Source organism: Bufo gargarizans, chromosome 10 (genome assembly GCF_014858855.1).
Source record: "Bufo gargarizans isolate SCDJY-AF-19 chromosome 10, ASM1485885v1, whole genome shotgun sequence".
Classification (NCBI taxonomy): Eukaryota; Metazoa; Chordata; class Amphibia; order Anura; family Bufonidae; genus Bufo; species Bufo gargarizans.
In genome coordinates, this window is record NC_058089.1 from 27,052,848 (window position 1) to 27,077,739 (window position 24,892).

Consider the following 24,892-nt stretch of genomic DNA (forward strand, 5'->3'; position numbering starts at 1 on the left):
ACCGGAGAGATGGATCCGGTATTGCAATGCATTTGTGAGACTGATCCTCATCTGGATCCGTCTACAAATTGTATCCGGTGACGGACCTGCCTGCCTGAATCCAGCAACTCAAGTGTGAAAGTAATTAGATAACTCAAACCACGTACGGCGAACTTCAGAACACAAGTTCGCGCATCCTTAATCAAGGCGTAACATGTTGAATTACAATCCATGGGGGTCATTTATTAAGATCTAAAACGCTGATCTTGATAAAGCCCCTGCGGTGGATGGTTGAAGTTGTGTATTGGGGCTGGTCTCTATCTTTGACATATCCAGCGGCAGTCTAAATATGACGCGCTGCAATCTGTGCCTGAAATGCGCCTAATATAGGTGTATTTTTAGGTTAATTAATGAACCCCCCCCCCCCCCATGTATTTTTTTTTTTCTACAGCTGTGGCATGTTAATAGATTATCTATTACATGCTATGTAAAACGAGTAGACTGTAGCATGACTGTGTGGTGCAGCTGGCCCTTTAAAAACCAGCGATGAGTCAATGCTTTCTTCTAGAACAGGCAAGTGCAGAAATGATCGGCGGATCGCCTTACTCCTTTGTTCTGCAGCAGTCCTGGAGGAAACAGGGTAAGGCTATCTCCCGTGTTCTGCTGGCAATAATGCATGTGCTACTGCAAAAGTATAAAGTTTCGTTATCAGGATTAGAGAGGGTTTACATCGACCACTGCTTTTTAGATCTGACTTGGTATGGTCCATTCTGCCAAATTTATGGACAACTTTTATAGTAATAAGTTGGCCTATAAAGTGTTGCAACGTTGTTACACCTATTTTTTTGACATTAGGGCTATGTGGCGCAGCTTTGCAACTTTTTCAGCAAATCTATGAAATGTTATAGATAATGCAGTTTAACCCCTTCTACCCCAAGCCTGTTTTCGCCTGCCCAGGGCAATCTAACATGTCACTTTGTGATAATTTTGCGCTGTTTTTTTGTACTTATCCAAGCCATTCTGAGACTTTCTTGTGGCTCATTGTACTTCATGACAGTTGTAAGTTTGAGTTGATATTTCACCTTTTTTATTTGTTAAAAAAAATCACAAATTTACCAAAAATTAGGAAATTCTAAATTTTCTGAATTTGAATTTTTCTACTTTTAAGACAGACGGGTAATACCTCATAAAATGGTTATCAATCAACATTCCCCATATATCTACTTCATGTTGGGATCATTTTGTGAATACCATTTTAATTTTTGATTTTAGGACTACGCTTAGAATTTTAGAAAAGATTTTAACAAATTTTCAAGTTTCCTTAACCATTATTTATTTTATCTTTTTAGCACCATTTCATGTATAAAGTAATTTTATTTGGCTTGCGTAATAGAAACCACCAATAAATGACCCAATTTTAGAAACTACTCCCCTCCAAATTATTCAAAACTAGTGTTACAAACTGTGTTAACCCTTGAGGTGTTCCACAAGAAGGGAGGAAAATGGAGGTGAAATTTTACTCTAAAATTTCTTTTTTGCAGATTTTTTTTTTTATATATATTTTTTGCAACATGGCAGGGGTTAACAGCAAAATAAACCTCAATATGTATTACTGATTCTCCAGTTTACATAAATACTGCTGTAGTGGCGCATGGCAGTGGTCAGAATAAAGGGAGCACCGTATGTTTCTTGGAGGGCAGATTTTGCTAGAATGGTATTTTGGCACCATTTTGTATTTAAAGAGACCCTGACGTACCTCTAGAGTGGAAACCCTCAGTGACCCCATTTTGGAAACTACATCCCTAAAAAGATTAAAGGGGTGTACTGAGCAATTTGACCCCATGGGTGTTTTATGGAATTTAGTAATACCTGGCTGTGAAAATCAAATTTAATTTCTCAACATAAAATGTTGCTTTGGTCACAAATGTTTCATTTTCCCAAGGGGTAAACATGAGTGCACCCCATAATTTGTTACCCATTTTGTCTGCTGTAGGAGCACGTGGCGGGACTCAGAAGGGAAGGAGCGCCATATGACTTTTGCAGCGCAGATTGTAATGGATTGATTTACAGGCGCTATTAATTTTTATTTTTTGGGTAATTATGTGGGGGTTCATTCTTTTTTCATTTTTTTTTTTTTTTGCAGAATGAGTTTTTTCATTGGTACCACTTTGGGGAAACATATGACTTTCAGATCGCTCAAAATTACGCATTTTGTAAGGCAAGGTGACAAAATGACTGTTCTGGCACTGCTTTTATTTTTATTTATTTTTTATAGTGTTCACCTGACATGGAAGATCATGTGTGTGGTTTTTTTTGTTTTATTTTTTACAGGCCTGGTTGTTACAGATGTGAAATTGCCTAATGTTTTTTTTTTTAATAGAGTATCTGGTCTTTGTGTTGCCTTTTTCAGAGAAATATATATAATTTCTCAGAAAAAGGAGAGAGAGAGATTATATTTTTTGCAGGATGAGATGGATTGGTACTATTTTGGGGTATTAAACTTTGGCACTGTTTTTTTATAGAGCTGGTTGATACGGATGTGGCCATACCTGCTATGTCAATTTTTATTTCCGATTTACAATCCTATATAACTTTATAGGAAGGGCTTTTTTTTTTTTTTTTTTTTTTTTTTTTTCCCCTTATTCATCCCACTATAGGACTTCACCTTCTGGGGGTCTGATCCCCTCTGCAATGCATTACAATACATGGGTATTATAATTCAGTGTATTACCAGTGTAATACACTAACAGCCTTCTTGCCTGTGAGACCCAGCCCGTAGAAGGAAGGCATCGGGCTGCCGTCACAGCCATCGGGTTCTTGTCACCGCAGCACAGGGACCGAATGGGAATGGAGCGCCATCCCTTCACTAACCCCATACATGCCACGGTCAGCAGTGACTGCAGCATACAGAGTTAAAGTATCGGCATCTGTGATTTCACCAATGCTGGCGTTTACAGCAGAGCCTTGGCTGTCAGTGACTGCCAGGCCCCTGCTGCTGTTGATCGGGCAGGGGCAGCTCCGACCCTTGCCCAATCAGCGCACCATATCTCTATGGTGCTGGGGCGTAAGTCGCGTCTTGCAGCACCGCGGTCCACTCCCTCCTTTCTAGCTTTCTACAATGTAACACAGGCAAGAGTAGGACATGTCCTATTTTGCGGGGCCGTGGAACGGACATAAAGATGCGGCCAGCACATGGTGAACTATCGGCATCTTTTGCCAGTGGGATAGCAAAGCCCAGTGGCATGCACAAATCAGAAGGCCGAGAAGCCCCATTGTAGGAATGGCAGTAGAGGCAGCAGGTGGGTGGCAGCAGGATGTGGCCAGAAGTAACAACCCATTTTGCAGAGTATTCTGTTGCGGCAGCACACTACAGTATGATCTATTATGTTGCATCAGGCACCAACTTCTGGAAATCCTGGTTGATCCATGCCTGATTAATCTTTATGAAGGTTAGACTCCTCATAGGGAGGAAAGGAGAGTTTTCTTAAAGGGTCTGTCAACTGAGAAATGGATATGAAGCTGGCTGACACTAGCAATGTGCTAATGTCAGCTGAACATAACTATTAGTGCCATCGCCGAGCGTCCTTCCCTCACTGTGCTGAATACTGAACAGCATGAGATTCACACTGCAGACATGGCCGGCGGGAGGAGAGCAGCGCTGCCTGGCCCTGTCAATCAAGAGAAGGGGGTAAAGAGGTGGGCAAACGGAGCCTCTAGGAGCAGGAACAACTAGTGGAGGGCACTACAGGGGGACATTAGGGCTACATGGAGCATTATGGTTAACTATACTGTAGGGTGTTGATTGACTCAATATGGAGGACATTGTTACTAATGGGGGGGTGTTATCTTGGGGAGTGTTATCACTATTGGGGGCACCATTACTAATTAGGGAAGTCTGGGTCTATAGTGTTTGTAGACATGGGGGGGGGGGGGGCGCACAACAGGCACGGTATTGGGGGTAGCTTCAAGAGGTTCTCCGGGTTTTATCCTTAGGATAGGTAATAAATATTAGATCGGTGGGGGTTGAACACCCGGTGCACGCCTTCTCTCTTCCTGCTCTGCTGCTGTAGGTCTATGGGACAGCAGCAATGAACAGCACCTCAAACAGCTGATTGGCGGTGTCAGACTGTGTTTTTAAGCACATTGCAAGATGTGGGCCCCATCTTGATTTTGCCCAGGGCCACATTTTGTCTAAAGCCAGCACTGCTCCTAAGGGGAACTATGCCCCCGCCGCACTGAACAACCACTCTGATGCCACACTACAGGCTGGGAAAGGAAGCAACAATTTAAACTGCACCCCCATGCCAAATAATTCTCAACCTAACACCATCCCTCCAGCCAGAGGTGTAACTGGACCAGTATGCACTTTCTATAATACCAGTGTCTTATGTGGGACAAGTCTTTGGGCCCCCTCAGGCTCCTGGGCCCAGTAGTGACTGCTACATCTGCACCCCTTATAGCTACGCCCCTGGGTCTAATGTGGATAGCCAGTAGTCATTCCCCTAATGAATCCTGACAATGCAGCTGTCACTACACAAACATGACAGCGTGCATCTGGCCATTTTCTCAAGTGACTTGGAGGTCCTCCCTGCCTCAATCTCCACTGCATACTGCCATGGTCTGTTGGGGGTAATCTTCATCTTCATTGCTGCCCTCTAATTCCCACTGCTTCTCCTGCTCTTGTTGATTTTTGGTGTGACCTCTTTCACCCCGTAGTACTGCTGATTGACAATGTGGCCTCCTCAAAGGGCCTGGGCAAATGGCTTGTTGTGGATGAGCTGTCACTGGCCAATGTGAAAGTTGGTGAGTAGACCTGTCTGCAGCATTAAGGAAGCATAGACCTCTACTGTATAAGCAGAGGAAGGTGGTCAAACATATGGGGCCAGATTTATCATGACTGACAGCTCACTCCACTTTTACATATGGCTAAAGTCAGTTTTAGCCAAGTCAGATTTATGATTGGCCCTTTAACACTGTAATAAATGTGGTTTGACGGTAGCAGTTTATCCATCAGTAAGCAGCTTTACCACCAAGTCACACATCTTTACGACCAAGTCGCACGTCTTTACGAAAAAAGTTGCATGTTCTATTAAAGTCTCATAAGATAAGCATGGTCCTCACTGGAGTCAAATTGCAAATTTTTTTGCAACTTGAGGAACTGGGTGACCACAAGATTGAAGACTTATGCGATGTGGGGTGCATGGATCAGCCCTTCCTGATGCAGCACAGACAAAATGTTCTTCCTGTTATCGGTAACCATGGTTCCTATCTCCATTTGGCAATTAAACAGCCAGCATTAGATTTCTTTATTGATGACACCGAGCAGTTCCTCCCCGGTGTGGCTCTGTTCGCTAAGGCTAACCAGGTGCAGAACCACATGGCAACACCTGGTTTTGATTAGGTCATATGCTGGATGACTCCTCTGAACTGTGCCTAGAGGGGAGGGTAAAGATGAGGACATTGGCACAGAAATCCTAGCATTACAGGCCCAGGCCCAGCACTGGATGCTCCACCTTGGCTGGGCACAAGCCATCAGTTCTCTGAAATGTGCAGAGTAAAGTACATGGGCAGGGAGAAGCTGTAGTACCAGTAACTTAGCCAGGTGCATGTTCGGCTTCTGCTCTGTTGGATGAGTGCTGTTGTCTTTTTGCAATCACCTTGGTGATTGATTGCTGTTGTGACAAGAAGGGGCATCAGGAGCAATAGATGACATCCAAGTCTGTGGGAAGGAAAAATGGCTTCCTTCTGCTGACATTAGGAGAGAGGGGTGTGGGCTGGCGGTTGCTGCATTAGGGCTCATGCACATGACAGTATTTTGCGTTCCATATACGGACCGTATTTTAATTCCGTGTGCTGTCCGCATCCGTTGCTCCGTTCCGTGACCCCGCAAAAACTGAGACATGTCCTATTCTTGTCTGTCATGCTAACATTAGCCCCCTGGCTGTGCCTCACTGTCTGTTAACACATCCTGAATACTGCCATTCTAATGTCCCCTAGTGACTTTGTGAGAAATTCCCACACTGGCGAGTGGCATTTTCCCTCCGCCACTGCATGACGCCGGTCTGCTGCTGCTTTTTATGAATGCACTGCTAGTGGGTTCCTCACAGGTAGTCTCCCAGCAGACTGTGTACCCCTCCAGCGTTGGGCTGCAGATCTCCCACTGCTTCCACTCTGCTGTCGCACAGGCACGCTTCCATTCTCACCCGGAGTACGAGGCCCCCTCTTCTCCTGGCTACATCTACATCTCAACCATTCCAGTACAGCTGGACTGTTGGTCGAAACATGACTACAGGTTGACGGTGGCAACTTTTCGCCACTGTCTATTCCTTTTGAGGACACAGGCAATGGTCTGTTGGCCATAGCGCTTGTCACCTCTCCCTAAGGCTACTTTCACACCCTCGTTTGCGGATCTGTCTTGTATCTGCTCTGATAATGCAAACGCTTGTATCCGTTCATAACAGATCAGTTTGCTTTACTCATTAAAAAAAGTCAAAACGGATCTGTCAATTGCACCATATTGTGTCAGTGAAAACGGATCCGTCCCCATTGACCTACATTGTAAGTCATATGACGGATCTGTTTGGCTCAGAGTTGTCAGACGGACACTAAAACGCTGCAAGCTGCGTTCTAGTGACAGTCTAAAAAAAACACACAATGGAGACCAAACGCATCCAAATTGATGCATTCTGAGCGGATCCTTATCCATTCAGAATGCATTGGGGCTGAACTGATCAGTTTTGGGCCGCTTGTGAGAGCCCTGAAACGGATCTCACAAGCGGACCCAGAAACGCCAGTGTGAAGGTAGTCTAAGCTCGGCTCGCAGTGAAATGGCAGAGAATGTGCGTGAGGAGGCTTTTATGTCTGAGAACAGGGGATGGCAATCTATGAATTGGCCGGCTGCGTGGCATTTTGGGTCCTATGGCGTTCCCTGGCTTCTTGCTTTCACTTTGTAACATGTGCAGCAGTGATTTTTAGGGGCGAAAAAGGGTGAGGAAATACCGGTTTGCGGTGAATTTTTCCTGAACTTTGGCTAGAATTCCACTTTGGATGCTTTTGATTCTCTCAACACTAGCACAGAACCTACTGAGGCTACTCCACCCTTTGTTGGTCCCTGTTCACATTCATCATATTGACCACGAAGTGAAATCAAATTTTTTTATATAATTTTTTTTTTCCCCTCTAAAATATAATATTCTTACTACATATTTTTGTTTTTAAATATTTTTTTTTCATGTTTTAATTACATTTTTGTCTAACTTTTATTTTATTTTTTTTCTGCTGTCCATTACCAAAAAAAAAAAATCAGAAGAGGCACGCCTTTTTCCCATTACACTATGTAGGTTCTGGTTATGGCCTACGAACACAGATGTAAAATAGACCTGAACGCTATGTGGTGAGGGCCTAACCTGAACGGAAGATCTGCCATGTGAATGTAGTCCTCTTAGATAGAGGAGACGGGGCCTCTACCACCCACAGGACGGTTGGGGAAAAAAACTGAAGCAGAAGGCCTAGATAAGCAGCTGCCAGGGGTGGTTTACATAGCTGAGCTCTGCTGTATGCCAGGAATCGGGTTTCCACATCTAGTTAGAAATGAAAGCTGTATCTTGTTAACCCTTTCAGGACCAAGCCATTTTTCACCTTTCTGCCCAGGCCTCTGAGATTGATTTCTCATCACATATTGTACTTCATGACCGTGGTAAAACGGAGTAAGAAAATAATAATTTTTATTTATAAAAAAAATACCAAATTTACAAAAAAGCAAATTTCAATTTCTTTACTTTTTTTATAATGCATAGTAACTACAAAAATAGTTACTACTTTACATTACCCATACTTGTACTTCATGTTTGGATAATTTTGTGAACTACATGTTTTTTTTGGGGGACGTTAGAAAGCTTAGTTTAGAAGCAAATCTTGAAATATTTAAGAATTTCCAAAACCCACTTTTTAAGGTCTGAAGTCACTTTGTGAGGCTTACAGAATAGAAACCACCCAAAAATGACCCCATTTTAGAAACCACACCCCTCAAGGTATTCAAAACTGATTTTTACTAACTTTAACCCTTTAGGTGCTCCACAAGGGTACTACTAACAAAGCAAAACTACAAACAGCAAAACTAAAAATTCTTTATTACCCTCATTCTGTAGTTTACAGAAACATGCCGCATGTGGTCGTAAAACTGCTGTACGGGCAGACAGCAGGGCGCAGAAGGAAAGGAACACCATATGGTTTTTGGAGGGCAAATTTCACTGATATCATTTTAAGTTGCCATGTCACATTTGGAGATGCACCCCTAAAGTAAAAACTCCTAAAAAATTACCCCCCCCCCCCATTTGGAATCTATGGGATAAAGTGGCAGTTTTGTTGGTACTAGTTTAGGGTACATATTATTTTTGGTTGTTCTATATTACACTTTTTGTGAGGCAAGGTAACAAAAATGGCAGTTTTGGCACAGTTTATTTTATTTACAATGTTCATCTGACAGGTTAGATCATGTATTTTTATACAGCAGGTTGTTACAGACGCAACAATACCAAATATGACTACTTTTTTGGGTTGCTTCAGTTTTACATAATAAAGCAATTTTGAAAGGCCTTTTTGAAACCAAAAAAATCATGTTTTAGTGTCTCTATAGTCTGAGAGCCATGGTGTTAGGTTTTTTTTTTTTTTTTTTTTGTGTTCACCTGAGGGTTTGAGTCATGTGATACTTTTATAGCGCTGGTCTCTATAGAGATGCGGCTAATGTCTAATTTTCTTTTTTACCTATTAAAATTTTATTTACTTTTTTGGAAAAGATAAAAAATTTGAAATTTTATAAAGTTTTTTTTCCCACTATGGAACTTCAACTTTTGGAGTCTGACCCCCTTTACAATGCATTACAATACTTCTGTATTGCAGTGCAATGGCTGTAAGTGTATTACTGAGTGTAAAACAGTTACAGCCCCAGGGGGCTGGATCTCACAGGCTCTCCCGGAAGGCTGCCACGATGCCTAAGGAAGGCATCGGGCTGCCATCGGGTCCCCGTCACGGCAGCGCAGGGACCCGGTGGACACCCTGCACATGCCTGAAATCCTCATGTGCCACAGTCAGCGCTGACCATGGCCGTGCAGGGGTTAAGGCGCTGGCATTGGTGATTTCACTGATGCTGGCGCATGCAGCAGGGGTCCGGCTATCAGTAGCTGCTGGACCCCTGTTGTGGATTGGGCGGGTGGAGCTCCTGCACCCACCTGATCAGCGCCCTGTTCATGTACGGTGCTGGGCGTTAAGGGGTTAAAGGAATACTCTGGGGAAAAAACTGATGCACTGTAAAGTCTATTTCAGGGCCTGAGGAGCTATGCCTGGCACGGCTCCATCCTCTGTTCCTGCACTAGGCTTAAAGGGGACCTTTCACCACAAAATGAAGTGCAATCTGCACACTACATGTTATAGTGCAGGAGGAGCTGAGCAGACTGATAGTTGTGGGAAAAGACTCAGAAACTTTGAACTTTTTTTTTTTTAAACCTACTCTTTGAGTGCACTTGTACATGTGGCGGTCATGGTAGTGTTGGCTATCTTTGCATACATACTTGATGAGAACGCTGTAAGTCACTGAGATGCGCCCCCGTATACAACTGAAGTCAGAAAGAGCAGAGGTTTAAATTAAGTTTTACTGCTCCCCCCCCCCCACAAGAAAATGTATCAATCTGCTCAGCTCCTCCTGTTCTATAGTCAGCAGGGCTTAGCAAAAGCGCTTCAGTTATTGAATACAACAATCTGCATCCGTTATGAATGGATCCGTTCATATTATCTTTAACATGGCCAAGACTGATCCGTCATGAACTCCATTGAAAGAAAACTGATCCATCCCCCATTGACAGAGAAAACTGATCTGTCCCCATTGACTTGCATTACGGGTCATGACTGATCAGTCTTTCTCCACATCCCATGACTGAAAGAAAACCGCAGCATACTGTGGCTTGTTCTCAGGTATGGGAATGCAACCAAACGTTTTGTTTCCATTGACAATGAATGGGGACAAAACGGAAGCACTTTTTTTTTTTTTTTTCTGGTATTGAGTCCACTAGTGTGAAAGTAGCCTAAGGGCTAACTCCAGATTGATATTGCTTGGGGTAGGTTTACAGACTTTCCTGCTTTTTGGCCAGGAGCACTTTCAGCTTCTGCGCCATTGGATGAGTGCACGCATACTATTGTCTCTTGGCAATCCCTTCTGTGATCGATTGCTGACGGAATGACTGACTAGTAGGAGCATCAGGACCAGCAGATAAGGACAGACATCTTACTTCGGCTTAGGTGGTGGAGCCTTGACTGCCTGAAATCGGGTGTGTGCCACTGGGTGATTTAGCGGTTGGAAACGTTGCATATCGGCCCATGTTGGGGATGCTGTTCTGCAGCTCAAGATGGGTGTGCTTTTTCGCAAAGAAAGGATGGCTTGGTACTCTCCACCTTGACTCGGCACAAGCCATCAGTTCACTGAAAGGTGCAGATTCCACCACTTGGAAAGGGAGGGACAGCAGCACCAGCCACTTAGACAGGAGCACGTTCAGCTTCTGCGCCTTTTGGATGTGTGCACACATACTGCTGTCTCTTGGCAATCTCTTCAGTGATCAATTGTTGACTGACTAGGAGCATCTGGACCAGCAGAAGATGGGAATGACCGACAGCTCCCTTCGGCTTAGGTGGTTGAGCCTTGACTGACTGAAACCGGGTACTGCGTGCCGCTGGGTGATGCAGTGGTTGCTGCGGCAGGCTGGACCACCACATCGGAGCTACAGTTCTCCCAGGCCACTTAATGGTGATGCTGCATATGATGACGCAGGGCCGTAGTGCCAACATTGGGACCCTGGCCACGCTTAACCTTCTGCCCAGATGTTCACCTTCCCGACAGCTTGACAAAAACTGCCACACCACCAAGTAGGTGATCTTTACCCCCAACACTCTGCACTGAGTGCTACCACCACTGCCTCTGTGAACTCCCTCCACACTCCTCACTGGTCTGTGCAGTGGGTGGGGCTGGCAGTCCACTATGCTCCTCCTCCTACACAGGCCAGCAGCTCAGTGTGGATGCTGCTGGGGAATGAGGAGTATGTGGAGTTTTTTTATTTTTTCATCCTGTGAAGGGGGCACTTAACCAGGCATATTACTGTGAGGGGCAATTATCTTTTCATAACTACTTTGAGGGGAGCAAATATCTGGGCATAGATACTGTGAGGGGCACATGTGGGCATAAATACTGTGGTGACATAAAGGAGAATTGTGGTGGCATTTAGGGGACTGGGTAGGATTAGGTGTATAGTTTTTAACAGTTAGAGAAATGGCCTAGTGCAGATAAAATTTGCTGTTGTCACTCTTCCTTTTGAAAAGTTTGGTGTGAGATGGGGAAAACGGCTTTGTCTGAACACTTATTTAAATAGAATGTTCTGGCCTAACATTCTGCTGTTTGGCCACAAGATGCCGCTGTTTCCTAACACAGCTACAGACTGTACATGCATCTCCATATTCATGAGAGTTGGGGTTTACAGTTGGGAGGGGAAGGCAGCAGCCATCTTAGGAGACTGAGACGCTGAGGAACTGTGAGCGGTGAATCTGACTGCATCCAGGTGTGGGAGTGACAAGAGCTGCAGCTGAGTGAAGCTGATTGTGTCCAAGACCCTGATCCTGTCCAGAGGAATTGCAGCCAAGAACGCTGAGAGCAGAGGAACAAAAACACACTGCAGTACCGCATGCTTTTTGGAGAGAAGTTCGGAGTCGCCAGCGAATGCAAAGCAGACCCGGGTCGGTAAGATTGTGCACGCACCTCATCAGTGTTGGTGCCTGGAGACTGAGACCAGGCCTGTAGTTAGGGTTTGTTTGTCAGGCCACAAATGTTATACTGTTCATTAGAAGGGCTCCATAACTTGAAGGGACACTTCACCTTGGAGAGCTGATAAATCCCCACAAACTCAAGCCAGGCTGGCGTTTTGCGCAGAAGAAATACTTGGGCACGTGCTAAAGGACCAGTTATAGGAGGGGAAGTAGTGTAGATTTGTGTAAGATTGTAAGCTGTTGTGCTGCACTGCAGGCTAGCCCATACCACACACCCCCATACAGTGATTCTTGTTGTTTTAGGATAATGGCAGTTTAGTTGTGCCCACCAGTAGGTAAATTACAGTTTTGTTTTTTTTTGTTTTTTTTTTCCTCCTGCATCCATCGGGAGGGCTGTGCAGCACAAGAGTCTCAGCCTTCAGGCTTTATGTAGATTAATTGTATGCTCTCAGCATTTGTGGTTGTATTTATTGCCGCATTTAAAGGGAGTCTTTCACCTAATCTGAGCGTTTTAGACCGCTCAGATCAGGTTATAGACTCTTTGACCCTCATTACAATCGTACCTTTCTCTTCTGTGTCCCTCGTCCAGATAATGAAAATAACTTTTTTAAACTTATGCAAATGATCTTCTGAAGGTGCCCAGGTGCGGCGTTACTGGGCGATGTGCCCATAAAAACACACCTCCAGCTGGTGGACATCACGAGAGACGGCGGGCTGGGAATTGGCCCGCACCTGCGCACTGCTCTGCCCATTATGGGCAGAGGAGCATCCTTTCATATTGCGCATGCACCAGCCGGCTGTCTTTAGTTGGCCGGCGCATGCGCAATATGAAAGGATGTTCCTCTGCCCATAATGGGCAGAGCAGTGCGCAGGTGCGGGCCAGTTCCCAGCCTGCCGGCTGGAGGTGTTTTTCTGGGCACATCGCCCAGTAACGCCACCCCTGGGCAACTTCAAAAAATAATTTGCATAAGTTTAAAAAGTGTTATTTTCTTTATCTGGACGAGGGACACAGAAGAGAAAGGTACGATTGTAATGAGGGTCAAAGAGTCTATAACCTGATCTGAGCGGTCTCAAATGTTCCGATTAGGTGAAAGACTTTAAGTAAAATTCTGTTTTGGCGAAAGCTGGTGTTGGGGTTGCTTTCCTCGTTCATGACTTCACTGTATCCTGGGGAGCCCACCCCGGTACACAGGCTAGAGGTATGGTGAACGCAGTGCCAAAAGTACATTATTATCTAGTCCTTAAATACTAAGCATTTCCTAAATAATTTACCAGATGGCGAGGATGTAGATGAATGGTGAATATTGGACACTAACAGTGTTCCAGTAATTTCAAAGAAAATAAAATTAGGGTTCAGTCAGCACATCCCAGTCACATTACCATTGCTGAAGGCGCAAAAGCAAAATACAACAGCACCTGCAAACACAAAACAAAGTACAATAGGGCCATACTCGCTGTAAAAATTTAACATGCTAATGCTGCGTTATGAGATTCTTGGCAAATGCATTCTGTACAAAATTATTTGTGCCTGTCCACCAGCTTCGAGGTGATCTCTTTAGGATAGGAACCCAACACTAAATACCAGTCACTGGTGCCATACTGGCCTCCATTAAATTCAGGTAATGAAAGTTCCACATGCATGCTGAACCCACACTTTGGTTCCAGGCTGGTCTCCATTATACTTGGGGAATGCAGGTTTCACAGGTATGCTGAGCCCACTCTGTATTCCACCTCTCCTGGTGCCAAATAACCTCCAATTAATACAGGGAGAGTCTGCATCCCCTGAATTTAATGGAGGCCATTATAGGACCAGAAGAGATAATAGTGTGGGCTTGCCTTGCATGTGGGACCTGCATTCCCTGATTTTAATGGAGGCTGGTATGGCACCAATTAATGTGGTACTTGGTTTTGGGTTCCTATCCTAAAGAGATTGGTTTGATGTTGGTGGACAGGCACAAATGTTGGCGAAGCATTTTACACTTTCTATAGTGAGTATTGTACAAATAACAAAGTACACTTGTGCCACGTGCTGTTTGCTTTTGTTCCCGGTAACTACCTGACTACCAGAGGAGGGACGAGTAATCTGTTCTCCATACAGACCTTTGGACAGCAGATTGCGGTTCACACAGGGAGATGTGCTGCCTAGAATGTTATTTTATTTTTTCCAGCTCTGATGTAGACTTGTTGATCGCGAATATTCTAATCGAGTTTTTATCCCGATCTAGAATATAGTGCTATATCTTCGTAATCGCAAATATCACTGCTTCTTGCTTGTGGGCCAATGAGAAGGCCGCGATAGCTTTGTCTGAGCTTGGCAACATCCCTAGCAACCAATAGGAAAGTTGCCTACCCCTTACTATAGAAGTACCTCTGCAGCAGCCGTTTTTTTGCAGTTCTGAGGGAACTGGGTCCTTGCTGTCCAGACATAGAGCTGTGATGTCACAACAATACTTACTGCACCAATCAGTAATATCTACTCACACCTGATAAAATGTTAAGTTTCATGTATTGCTCAACATAATATGCACATCATTAGTGTCGATTTGCGCAATTGCAACTATTGGATCACTATCTGCATATAAAGATAATATTCTGTCATGTTTGCAAAATGTAATCAAACAGTGCTGTAATGTAAAACTACTTAGTGATCAGGAGTTCTCGGTCACGAAAGTTGCTGCCAACCATTTTCTCCAGTCTCGGGAAACTTCTAGCAGCTTGAAAAATGTAGTATAAGTGAGCCACGCCTGTATTGAACGTGCACGTTACATTGCTGGTTTTCACCATCAATCACTAACTCTAGAACTGGCAAATTTATGGTGCATATTAGGCCAAAAATTCGCAAAAAACAAATAATGCCTATGCTGCTCATCACTAATGCAGACCCATTCATTTCAATGGGGCTGCAACAGCATGCAGACAGCACATGTCCTATTGTCCGTTTTGCGGACAGGCAGCATAAAGGCTATGTGCTTCTCTGCCCCTGGGCACAAAGCACTGAGAAAAAGGGGGGGGGGGGGGGGGTCCAAGCAGAACTCTTGCACCAGGGCCCATGAGCCTTCAGCTACACCCCTGCATGTTCATCTCTAGTAGGGTTGGCACCTTGTCGGTCAGATCTTGTCGAAGTGCCAGAGTTGAAAAATCAGTTCCCATTCATTGTTTAGTATGATCTCTCTTCATACGTATTGTGTAAATTACAATACACATTTAGAAAAAAAATTGGAGCATAAGAAACCAATACTAAATTTTTTTAACTAGAAGTCCATCAAGTTTAGCCAAGGCATCAGATAAGACAGTGTTTTGAAAAGGTGTAATTTTCATGTGGTCCTTTCAGCACTGAATGCCCTTGGTTATGACGGGGTTAACCTTATTCATTACTAGCCTATTCCGGTTGCTCATTTCCAGTAACTTTTTTTTTTTTTTTTTTTTTAACATTTCTGTGCCCCTTTAACTCTCCCTCCTTTCTTCAACAGAACAAAGCTGTTTGGCTGAATGCGTAGGGAGGAAACAAAACTGAGCCTCTCTGAAACACACAGCTCCTCCTTTCCCCCTCATCATATAACAGGACACTTTTTTTTTTTCTCTCCCCTCATACAGATCCTCTCCAGTCTCTTTGAGAAGACTCCTAGACCTACATTTCAGGAATCATGGAAAATGTTAATTATGGACGGGAACTTAACGCTCCCCCTCGATATGAATCCCCATCCTATGAACCCCTAAAGGAAGAAGTGGAGTTTCGGAGTTATCCAGGCCAGAACGTGCAGTCCACAGTGGTGACCATCATGCCCGAGGGTCCCCCTGTCCGGGATCACCTTATCTGGTCCCTTTTCAACACCATGTACTTGAATTTCTGCTGCCTGGGACTTCTTGCTCTTGTGTTCTCCGTCAAGGTAAGGCTGTGCTACTGATCTTGAATACCTATATAAGGTTGTCCCATCTGTTTTTGATCTTTCCGTCCCTTTTTCATGGGCAATAGATATGTTTTACATCCGTATCATTCCTGAGCTTTTTGCAACTTAGGACCAAAGTAATTCTCAAATTACGAGTGTTTTTTATATTTTTCAGAGCACAATCTGTGTAAACAGTTATACTGTGGTTAGTGTCGGAAGTTTCTTGACATGTTTGTCATAAAAGGACACAAAAAGGGAAAGTACCAAGTACATGAAATCCATGCAGCTAAACTATTTGCTCTTTCGATGTGATTGTGTTAATCATTTCCAGATGTTGAGGTTTAACTTGTAAAGGGGCCAGCTATGGGGACATGGTGGTTTGAGGGAGAGCTCATACGTTCCTCTGACCACCCCTTCCTCTTTCTTGATATGGTCAGGTTTATGCATAGTCATCTCGCCTGGACCTGTCAATCAAGGGGAGGTAGGGGCTAGATGCAGGAGGAGCAAGGGTATACAGTGACTTGGGCCCACCCTCGGTGCACTTTACTTTTATTTCACAAGCAAACAAAGTTGCTTATTAAGTGGAAGTTGTTGCTTTGTTACTAAGCGCTATTCATTCCATAGTGCTGTACATATGAAAAGGGGTATAGATACTTGATACAGACAATTGCACTAAGCAATTATCTTTAGGACACATTTTCTGCCATAATTGTAGTGTAATTTTGGTCCAAAGTGTCGCATCTTAGGTCATACCCACTTTGCTGTGAAGCCACATGACTTTTTTTTGGACTACGCACAGGAACTTTCCCTAAAGCTGTATTGGATGTGCTGGACTGAGCCACCACTTGATGAAATTTACACCAAAATCTAAGAGTGCTCATATTAGTGCGGACCATTTATGCCTGGTTTTAAGGGGTTTTCCGATGACCAGACAACCTTCCGGTTTGAGCTACAATGAAGATCGGGTGACTACTTACCTGCCAGGTCCTGTGCTACCCCTCAAGTTCCCCCAGCCGGCCTCTACATACCCGGCTGCAGTACCCTAGAACGACTACTGCAAAGTGTCTATCCTTTTCAGTTACCATATTTTTTTGCATTGAGACACGCTTGTCTTCTCAGGGGCCACACTGCACTGCTGCTCCTGACAGTGTACAGTTTCAGGATGTAGTGTGCGCACAATGACCCAATGCTGCACGCAGTCTGGGCCGAAGAAGAGAAATATTTTTATGCCTGGGTGAAAATGGAGGGATGTCCGGGTTCAGCTCTGAACCCGGACAACCCCTTTAATGGCAATGTATGGACATCACATGGTTACAAACTAGGCAAATTGTGTTAGGTTGTCAGGAGATGGAGTAGGTCTGCCCCCTAACTTGGTGTTGAGGGAGTCTAGTCGGAGTAGTGCAAATTAGAAAGTGTTACAGCTCTTGCACAACTAGGCCCAATTTCGGAGAACATAATCTCTGACCCTACAACTGACCAGAAAGCAACCATACTACAAAAGTCCTCGAGAGGGGAGACCAGACATCGAAGGTCTAGAACTCACAAGGCTGTGCAAGCTTCAGACTGAAATATTGTGCTTGTTTAAGGCAGGAAGGCTTTGCTGCTGTGGAAGGATTATTGCCGAAACTCCATATGTTTCTAAATTTCTGGAACCATCCTTCTGGGAAGTGCAGAAGGACTTAATAGGAAATGTAATGCAGAATCTTCAGAGGCACTGCAAAGTGTTTAACGAGAAGGAGGAGTGCTAGAACAACCATCCATTACAGCTGTCTCTATGCTGCTAGAGAGACCATTGTACAGTAATATACTGTGGAGCTGTGCCTTGCTATTTGTCCTACTATCCCCATCATCCACTTAGTAAAGAGACTTTATTTATTACAACCAATGGTCCTGATCATTGTCTGTGCTATTAATCGGTCCTGCCTTGCACCCAGCAAATCATCCAACAAGGGTACCTCAACAAAACAGGAGCCCCAATAACAGGGTGTGCCCTGAGCAGAGGAGTAGCTATAGGAGAAATGGGGGAAGCGGCTGCTTTGGGGTCTGAACTCAGAAGGGGCCCACCCAGGATGAGGACTAGACTGTTTTTGTCCGAGGCCCCTCAACAGTATTATACAGCGACACTGTAGGAAATGGACTGAGTGGATGCCGGGTCTCGTCTGAGAGACTAATCTTGACTAGCCACAGGAGTGGTGTTTGCATGGGAGGAGAAGGTTGAGAAGCAGTTTTGGCGGGGTGGGGTGGCCTGTTCAAAAATTTGCTGTGGAGCCCAGTCATTTCTAGTTATGCCACTGGCCCTGAGGGAAGAAAGGGTGCATCCTCCAATCACTGCATGGCCCTAGGAAGCCAAAAGCTACTAGTCCCATCCTTCACTCATTCCTCCTGGGCAACTGCACAGCGATGGTTGGCTGCAGTAGTAACGTGTTTTTGACATGACATCTCCACTGCAGCCAGATGACTAAAGCCCAGCTGGGAAAACTGTTGCGGTGGGTAAATACTTATCAGTTCTTCTTTTTTTTTAGCTTTATCCCGAGGATTGTTGAGGTTCATCCTGAAACCAGACAGCCACTTTAACAGTGAATTTCCTGGCCATGGACTTATATCTGCTGTGCTTGTACTCGCAAAACCTAAAACTATTGATAAGGCATGAAAGCATGACTACTTGTAGCATCCTGAATTTGTCATTTGGTATATCTTGTCTATGGTTTGTCAACCAGGGTCAAATGTTGAGCTTTAAAAAATTATTTCAAGGCAAAAACAATTTGTAACATTACAAAAACTGTTTAGCAGTTCAACCCTTTCCTCTTCCTGAGCACAGATCTCGCTCTTTCCTCCATATGGCGGCTCAGCTCTCGACGGTTGTCTGGAAACCTCTGTACTGCTGACAAAGAAATGAATGCTTCGAAAGGGGGAGGAAGGGTGAAGGTCTGTGGCGGCTTATAGAATTCCATAAACAAGAAATAACCTGCAATCTGTGACTGCCTAAGCTTTTCATTATGTATGCCAGGTTTTTTTTTTTGTTTTTTTTGTTTTAAGCTGCAGAAAAACAATGGAGGTCTATGGGAGAAAATCTGCATGTAATAAGGAGGGGGGAGAATGCCAGACCCACAATATACCAATATTTAAAAAGCAAATACAAAATTCACCAAAAATCCAGACAGAACGATTGCTACAGTACACTAGCTTTTCAGACTAGGGAGTAAATCCACACTCTCCAGTGCTATTCCAAAAGTGTGGATTGTCAGGGATTCTGCAGTGACCCATGGGTTCATCGTTAAAGGGTTAATGCAATAGTTAACATTTCAGTAAATCTTGACCACTTTAACAGTTAACAATGCCCCATCTGTGATACAAGTGTAACTTTGCTGCGCACTGTGTATTCGGGCAGGAAATGGTTAACTGGCAGTTCTGTTACAGTTGATGGATAGTAGGCTGGTCCCAATTTTTCTTATGGTTGGTGAGCCTTCTAGTGGGCAAGAACTGTCTTGTGTGTGTGTGCTGCTGCCAGGTAGGGAAATAAATAATCCTCCTGGAAGACTCATGTTGGTAAAATCTGCCAGAAAAGGAATTTTGCTGGGAACTAACCTCTGAAGAAAAAGGTGGTGAATTAGCAAAAGGTTGAGGGTCAATCAATGCACACCTATGGCGTCAGACATTACGGTCTGTGGTTTGGATTGGATTGCTTCTGGCACCCACCACACTTCTGAGATTGCTACACCCAGTTGCAGGGTGCAGTCTGAGAAATGCTGAGCAATTGTGGTCATTTGGAAAGGTTGCATAGATCTTTAGCTCAGGGTGGACCATCATGGCCATGCATTATACATAGTTTTTGGAAAAGCCTTCTGTGAAATACTTGAGAACTGTGCCTACTACTTGTATTTGCACTGTAACACCCATTTATTTAGTGAGGGACTTCATTTTACTATAATCAAGCTGGCCTGGTCATCGGTCTCCATCTGAACACACTTCCTTCTCTCCTGCTACACATTCACCCAACATCAAGAGCATCCCAACTACCACCAGGCAGTAGACCCCAAAATCCAGGGAGTGTTTCAAAGGGAAGGGTTGTCCCTCCATGCACTGCATGCCTGGCCTGGGAGCGCACTGGAGCAGGGTGAGCCTTTATTACACTGGTCCATGGTTGTCCAGATCATCTCTAATGAGTGTTCGAAGGAATTGTTTGTCGATTTTTGCTTTCTAATCGCGCTCTGCTGCCAGCAAATGATTCTTAAGGCGTATGAGATGGCATTAGTGATTACGCCTCCTCGTACTGTGGAGGGGATCGCTGCATGTAATGGCAGTGGACCAGTGGTCTCCTTCACTGACGAGCAGGTGACTGTCAGCAAGGAATGCTTTCTTCCTCCTCCTACTCTTTTTTTAATGAGGATTACCTCACAGATAAACACTTTGCTTTGCAGATAACTGAAACTGAGATTCATTTCCTCTCCTATTGCAAACTCCTTTTTGTTAGATGGATGATCTCTTGTACAATTTTCAATGGCCTAGTACCGATGAAACTTTAAAATGGACAAAGTAAAAAGTGACTATTGAGCTTAAAAGCTATTAAAGGGACACTGCCAGGCCCGATAAACATATTTAGTTATTCCTATGCAGTCATAGGTCTATTAAAGTGTATTCCAATCACATAAGTACCCCCTGTCCGCATTGTAAACCATGTAAAAACAAACAACTTTATGATCATCTGTCAATCACCTTCCTTTATGCCCAAGGGGCGTTTTTTCACATTTATTTATGCCCAAGGGGCGTTTTTACTCCTACCTTTGTGCCCCGCCACGCCCCCAACTGTTTCCTAGCGCCGCCCAGCTCATTATTATTCACTGCGCTGGGTGGCTTTTACAGTCCCCGATCCTGCTGAGCCGCTGCAGGCGCAGCAGGAGACTCTGGCATTGAATAAGGGACGCATGCGCACTGCGAGTGAGGGTGCCGGGCAAGTTATCACGCGCAAAAGGTACAAGTGAGGCCGATGCCCATACGTTTCTATTGGGCATGCGCCGGCTCGGCGGGATCGGGGACTGTAAAAGCTGCCCAGCGCAGTGAATAATGAGCTGGGCGGCGCTAGGAAACGACAGTTGGGGCGCGGCAGGGCACAAAGGTAGGAGTAAGAAAAGCCCCTTGGGCATAAAGAAATGTGAAAAACGCCCCTTGGGCATAAAGGAAGGTGATTGACAGATTATAAAGTTGTTTTTACATGGTTTACAATGCGGACAGGGGGTACTCTTATATCATTGGAATACACTTTAATAGACCTATGACTGCATAGGAATAACAACTAAATATGTTTATCGGGCCGGTCTGTGTCCCTTTTAAGCTTAATATTGCATTTGGGGAAAAAAAAAAAAAGTTGGGACTCAATTTGCCGAATCTTAGTTAATCGGTGTTTGAGCCAAAACTAGGTTCAGGTTGAAACACAGAACAAGTGTAAAGATGAGTGAACCCATTCTTATCAGCAAGCCTTCACCTATGAGGGGCTGCCCCCACAGATGTGTCCACCTGACTGGCCCTGACGATATACGGCCTGCAGAGCAAGGACTACTCGTGCAGTCACAGCTGAGGCCAAGTCTCTGCCAAGCCGAGCAGGCAGGAAATTATCATCTATGGGAACAGTTGGTCAGAGGTGAAGGCCCGCTGATCAATTGATTTGCTCATCTCTAGTGCAAAGCTTTTCATTATACCTAATCTGTGTAGGCTCCTCTCCTCCTGGTTTTAGCTCACAATAAGGGTACATTCACATGACCGTAAAATTTTATCCGATTCGCACCCTTCCACCTTTTGCGGAATAGATGCGGATCCATTCACTCCTATGGCTGAATAAAATGAGCGGACTACATTTAGTATTCGTGTTTCAGCATTTCTAGTCCGCAAAACAATATGAAGCTTGTACTACTATTGTCCCCACAGACCCATTCAAGTCAATAGATCCACAAATTACGGATGACATACAGAATGGTTTCCGTATGTCATCCGTTTTTTGCTGATCAGTTTCCGTATTATTGAAGGCCCTGTCGTTTTTGTGGACTGTAAACAGAAGACGTATGGAACACAAACGGAAGTCATTCGTCCGCAAAATGCAGACATGCGGTTCCATTTGTGGACCGCAAAACAAAGGGTTACACGCGGTCGTGTGAATTTACCCTAACTAAGGCAAACCACTGATCAAACGCTGTCTATTAGGCCAAACGCGTCAGTTTTATCTAATGGTTTATTTTTATTTTTTTATTTTTTTCCCCTACAGTCCAGAGACCGGAAGTTGTACGGGGATAAGAATGGTGCCGCCAGCTATGGTTCCACCGCCCGCTCTCTGAACATTGCCTCAACTGTATTGGCCATCCTTTCTGTTATAATCGTGATTATAATTGCCATCGTACAAATCACTCAAGTTCAGCAATGGGCGGCAAATTCCAGACAATATGAGGAGAACAACCCATTTGGAAAGTGAAGCAACAATTGGAGCAGTTTGCCTTTAACTTTTTTCTTTCTTTCCTGTTTTCTCATGGTCACTAGGTGATGGTCCAAGGACAAGTGTCAACACTAGGTGCCTTCTAGCCTTCATTAGTTTCTTATTGCTGGGGTGTAAGTTTTCTGTCTGTAATGGCGCAGTATTTTACAGTGAGCGGTATGTTATAATACAGTAAAATAGAAGTCACTGAACCTCTTGGTAAAAAAACTAATTTCATAAAGCCAAAATAATTTCTACCAAAGTTTTTCTTGTAAAAATGTATCTGGGGAAGAGGGGATTTTCTAACCTTTTGTATAACCATATAAAACAAAGTAGTGCAACATATCGGCACATGGAGCCAAATAAGTTGTGTTTTATGGCGAGTGATTCATCTGTGCATGAAAACAAATTCACACAATGTTCTGATTAATATTTGATGTATTTTTGAGGTTTACTTTGTATCTTTTGTGCCTGTGATCACATGCTTTGCTTGGTGTATTTAAAATTAAGGAAATTTACCATTAGGTTGAGCACTGCTGTTATAATAAAATAAAAATTTGTAACCCTTTTGGTCTTCAAAAGTCCTTCCTATGGGATATTGGTTAATGCCAAGAAAATGTAACGCATGAAAAAGTTACCTTGTGTAGAAGCATCGCACAAAAATTTCTATAATTTGACTTTTTGTGGAGGCCATAAACGGGTATTAGACTGTGTACGTCAGGTATGCCCAACCTGTGGCCTTCCAGCTGCTGGAAAACAAACTAACTCCCACCATATCTTGTAGTTTTGCAATAGCTGGAGGGCTGAAGGTCGTGCATCCCTTATTTTAGGCTGCCTGCACGCTGCTCCTGCAGAAATTCCACACCTAGAACCACATGGTTGCAGTTTTTTGTGTGGATTTCATGGTTTTTGCTGCATTGCCTTGCATTGAAAAGGGGGAAATCTGCACAAAGAATTCACAGCATGTCCCTGAGACAAAATACAGATATATGTGAAGCTCAGGCACATGGGGCTCGCAGACGCATTCACTTGAATGGGTCCGCGATCCTTCCGTTCCGCAAAAAGAGCAAGTTCTATCTTTTTGCGGTGCAGAAGCACGGAACGGAAGCCCATAAAGCACTCCCAAGTGCTTCTGTAGTGTTTTATAGCGGAACGGAAGAGCGAATCTCCGGATTTGCGGACCCGTTGAAATGAATGGGTCCGCATCCTTAATGCGGAATGGCCACGGAACGGTGCCTGTGTATTACGGGTCCGCAATACAGGAACGGGCATCACACGTTTGTGTGAACAAGCCCTTATGGAGCTTTTCAGGATTTGAAGGTGCAGCTACCAGCCAATTATCTCATAGCAAACTGAGATCCAGGCCACAACACAAGGTGTCATGTCCATGGTCTTTATGCACCTCTTCTGGGTCAATGGTGCCTGACTGTAATATCACACTTGGGTCAATAGTTAATGACTTGGAGGAAAAAGGGTGAATTTGCCCTCAATGCATCTTTAATAAAAATAAAAGCACTTTATACCCTATCCATCTTGTCCTCAATCAAGTTCCTGTGCCATTGCTGCTGAAGTTCGTGTGTTTTTTTTATTTTATACTTCATGATAAAAAAGACACCTTTTGGGGTATATCTTGATAAATTATTCCTATTATGAGGGCAGACCTATTTCTGGGCTTTCTGATCCAGTGGTGGAACACTATACTTGGTCTCTCCAGCCTGAAAGGATTATGTGAACATAAACTATTAAATTCATCCACACCTTTGGCAATTCCTTCAAACTTTATTTAAAGGGATTGTCACCTCGTTTTAGCCTATAGAGCTGCGGACATGCACTGCTAGATCGCTGCTATCATGTCTGCAATATACCTGTACCATAGCTGTGTGCTTTTATTGTGTTTTAAAAAATGATTTTATAGATATGGATGGACATGTTGCAGGTTTTAAAATCTACACAGGAAGTCAATTAGGTTGTAAAGTTTTCTGGAAGTGTGGTAATGAGAATTCTTAAAATTTTAAGCCATGTTGCTCATAATGCATTTTAATTTATGCTGTAGATTTCACCCTTTCCAGTGTCGAAATTCACACAACACGTGTGTGTTTTGCTGTGGAATTTCACCTTGGGTGGCTGTATCCTTTTGGGTTCTACTTTACCTATGGTTACTGCTAATTTCCAGGTTGCACCTGTACACGCTGCAATGAAAACCAAAGCGAGTGCAGACCAGCAGTTGGGTTACGGGGATACTTGGGTTTCTGAAATGTAATTTTGGAAGTAAAAAAACAAGTCTTAATTCAGAAAGAAGTCTGTCTTCTCTCTCATTTTCTGATCCTTTCCTGATTTTGGCTTCCAAAACCATGGCTGTACATTTAGTGGTGTGGTTACTGAGGCTTGGCTGCAGGTATATAATAGCTCCCCAAAGGCCCAACACTTTATTTATTTTTTTGGTGGCTTTTTTTTTTTCTTCTGTATTTCCCATGGAGAAGATGTGAAAACACCAGCGCTTTCACATACTGGTTAAAAAAGGTCTCCAAGTCTCATTTCCTATACACTTTCAGCTATCACCTGGAACTTCCATTCTATAGCAGGGAAAACAAAAATGCTACAAGAAATACAAAAGCACACCATTAAAAACTTGTGAAAGCTAGAGATGAGTGAATGTCTTGAAATACATATATTTCTACCTGAATACAAATATGCTCCAATTGCCCTGAAAGTTGGTATATGACACTTTTTGGTCTCCTAGAACTTTTTTTCCCCAGGACATTCCCAT

The 24,892-nt window shown here is 43.9% G+C and overlaps 1 protein-coding gene across 1 annotated transcript; it reads left to right on the plus strand.

Moving 5' to 3' along the window:
- The first annotated feature begins 522 nt into the window (after nucleotides 1-522).
- Nucleotides 523-22,692, plus strand: LOC122920301 (dispanin subfamily A member 2b-like). Its single transcript, XM_044269698.1, has 3 exons — nucleotides 523-619; nucleotides 15,376-15,668; nucleotides 21,922-22,692. Exons 2-3 carry the CDS (start codon nucleotides 15,426-15,428, stop codon nucleotides 22,123-22,125), a joined length of 447 nt encoding a protein of 148 aa, XP_044125633.1. The 5' UTR covers nucleotides 523-619; nucleotides 15,376-15,425; the 3' UTR covers nucleotides 22,126-22,692.
- The last annotated feature ends 2,200 nt before the right edge of the window (nucleotides 22,693-24,892 follow it).

Coding starts and splice junctions, on each gene's coding strand:
- LOC122920301 (XM_044269698.1), top strand. CDS start 15,426: ATGGAAAATGTTAATTATGGACGGGAACTTAACGCTCCCCCTCGATAT. Junction 15,669..21,921: donor CTCTTGTGTTCTCCGTCAAG/GTAAGGCTGTGC, acceptor TTTCCCCTACAG/TCCAGAGACCGGAAGTTGTA.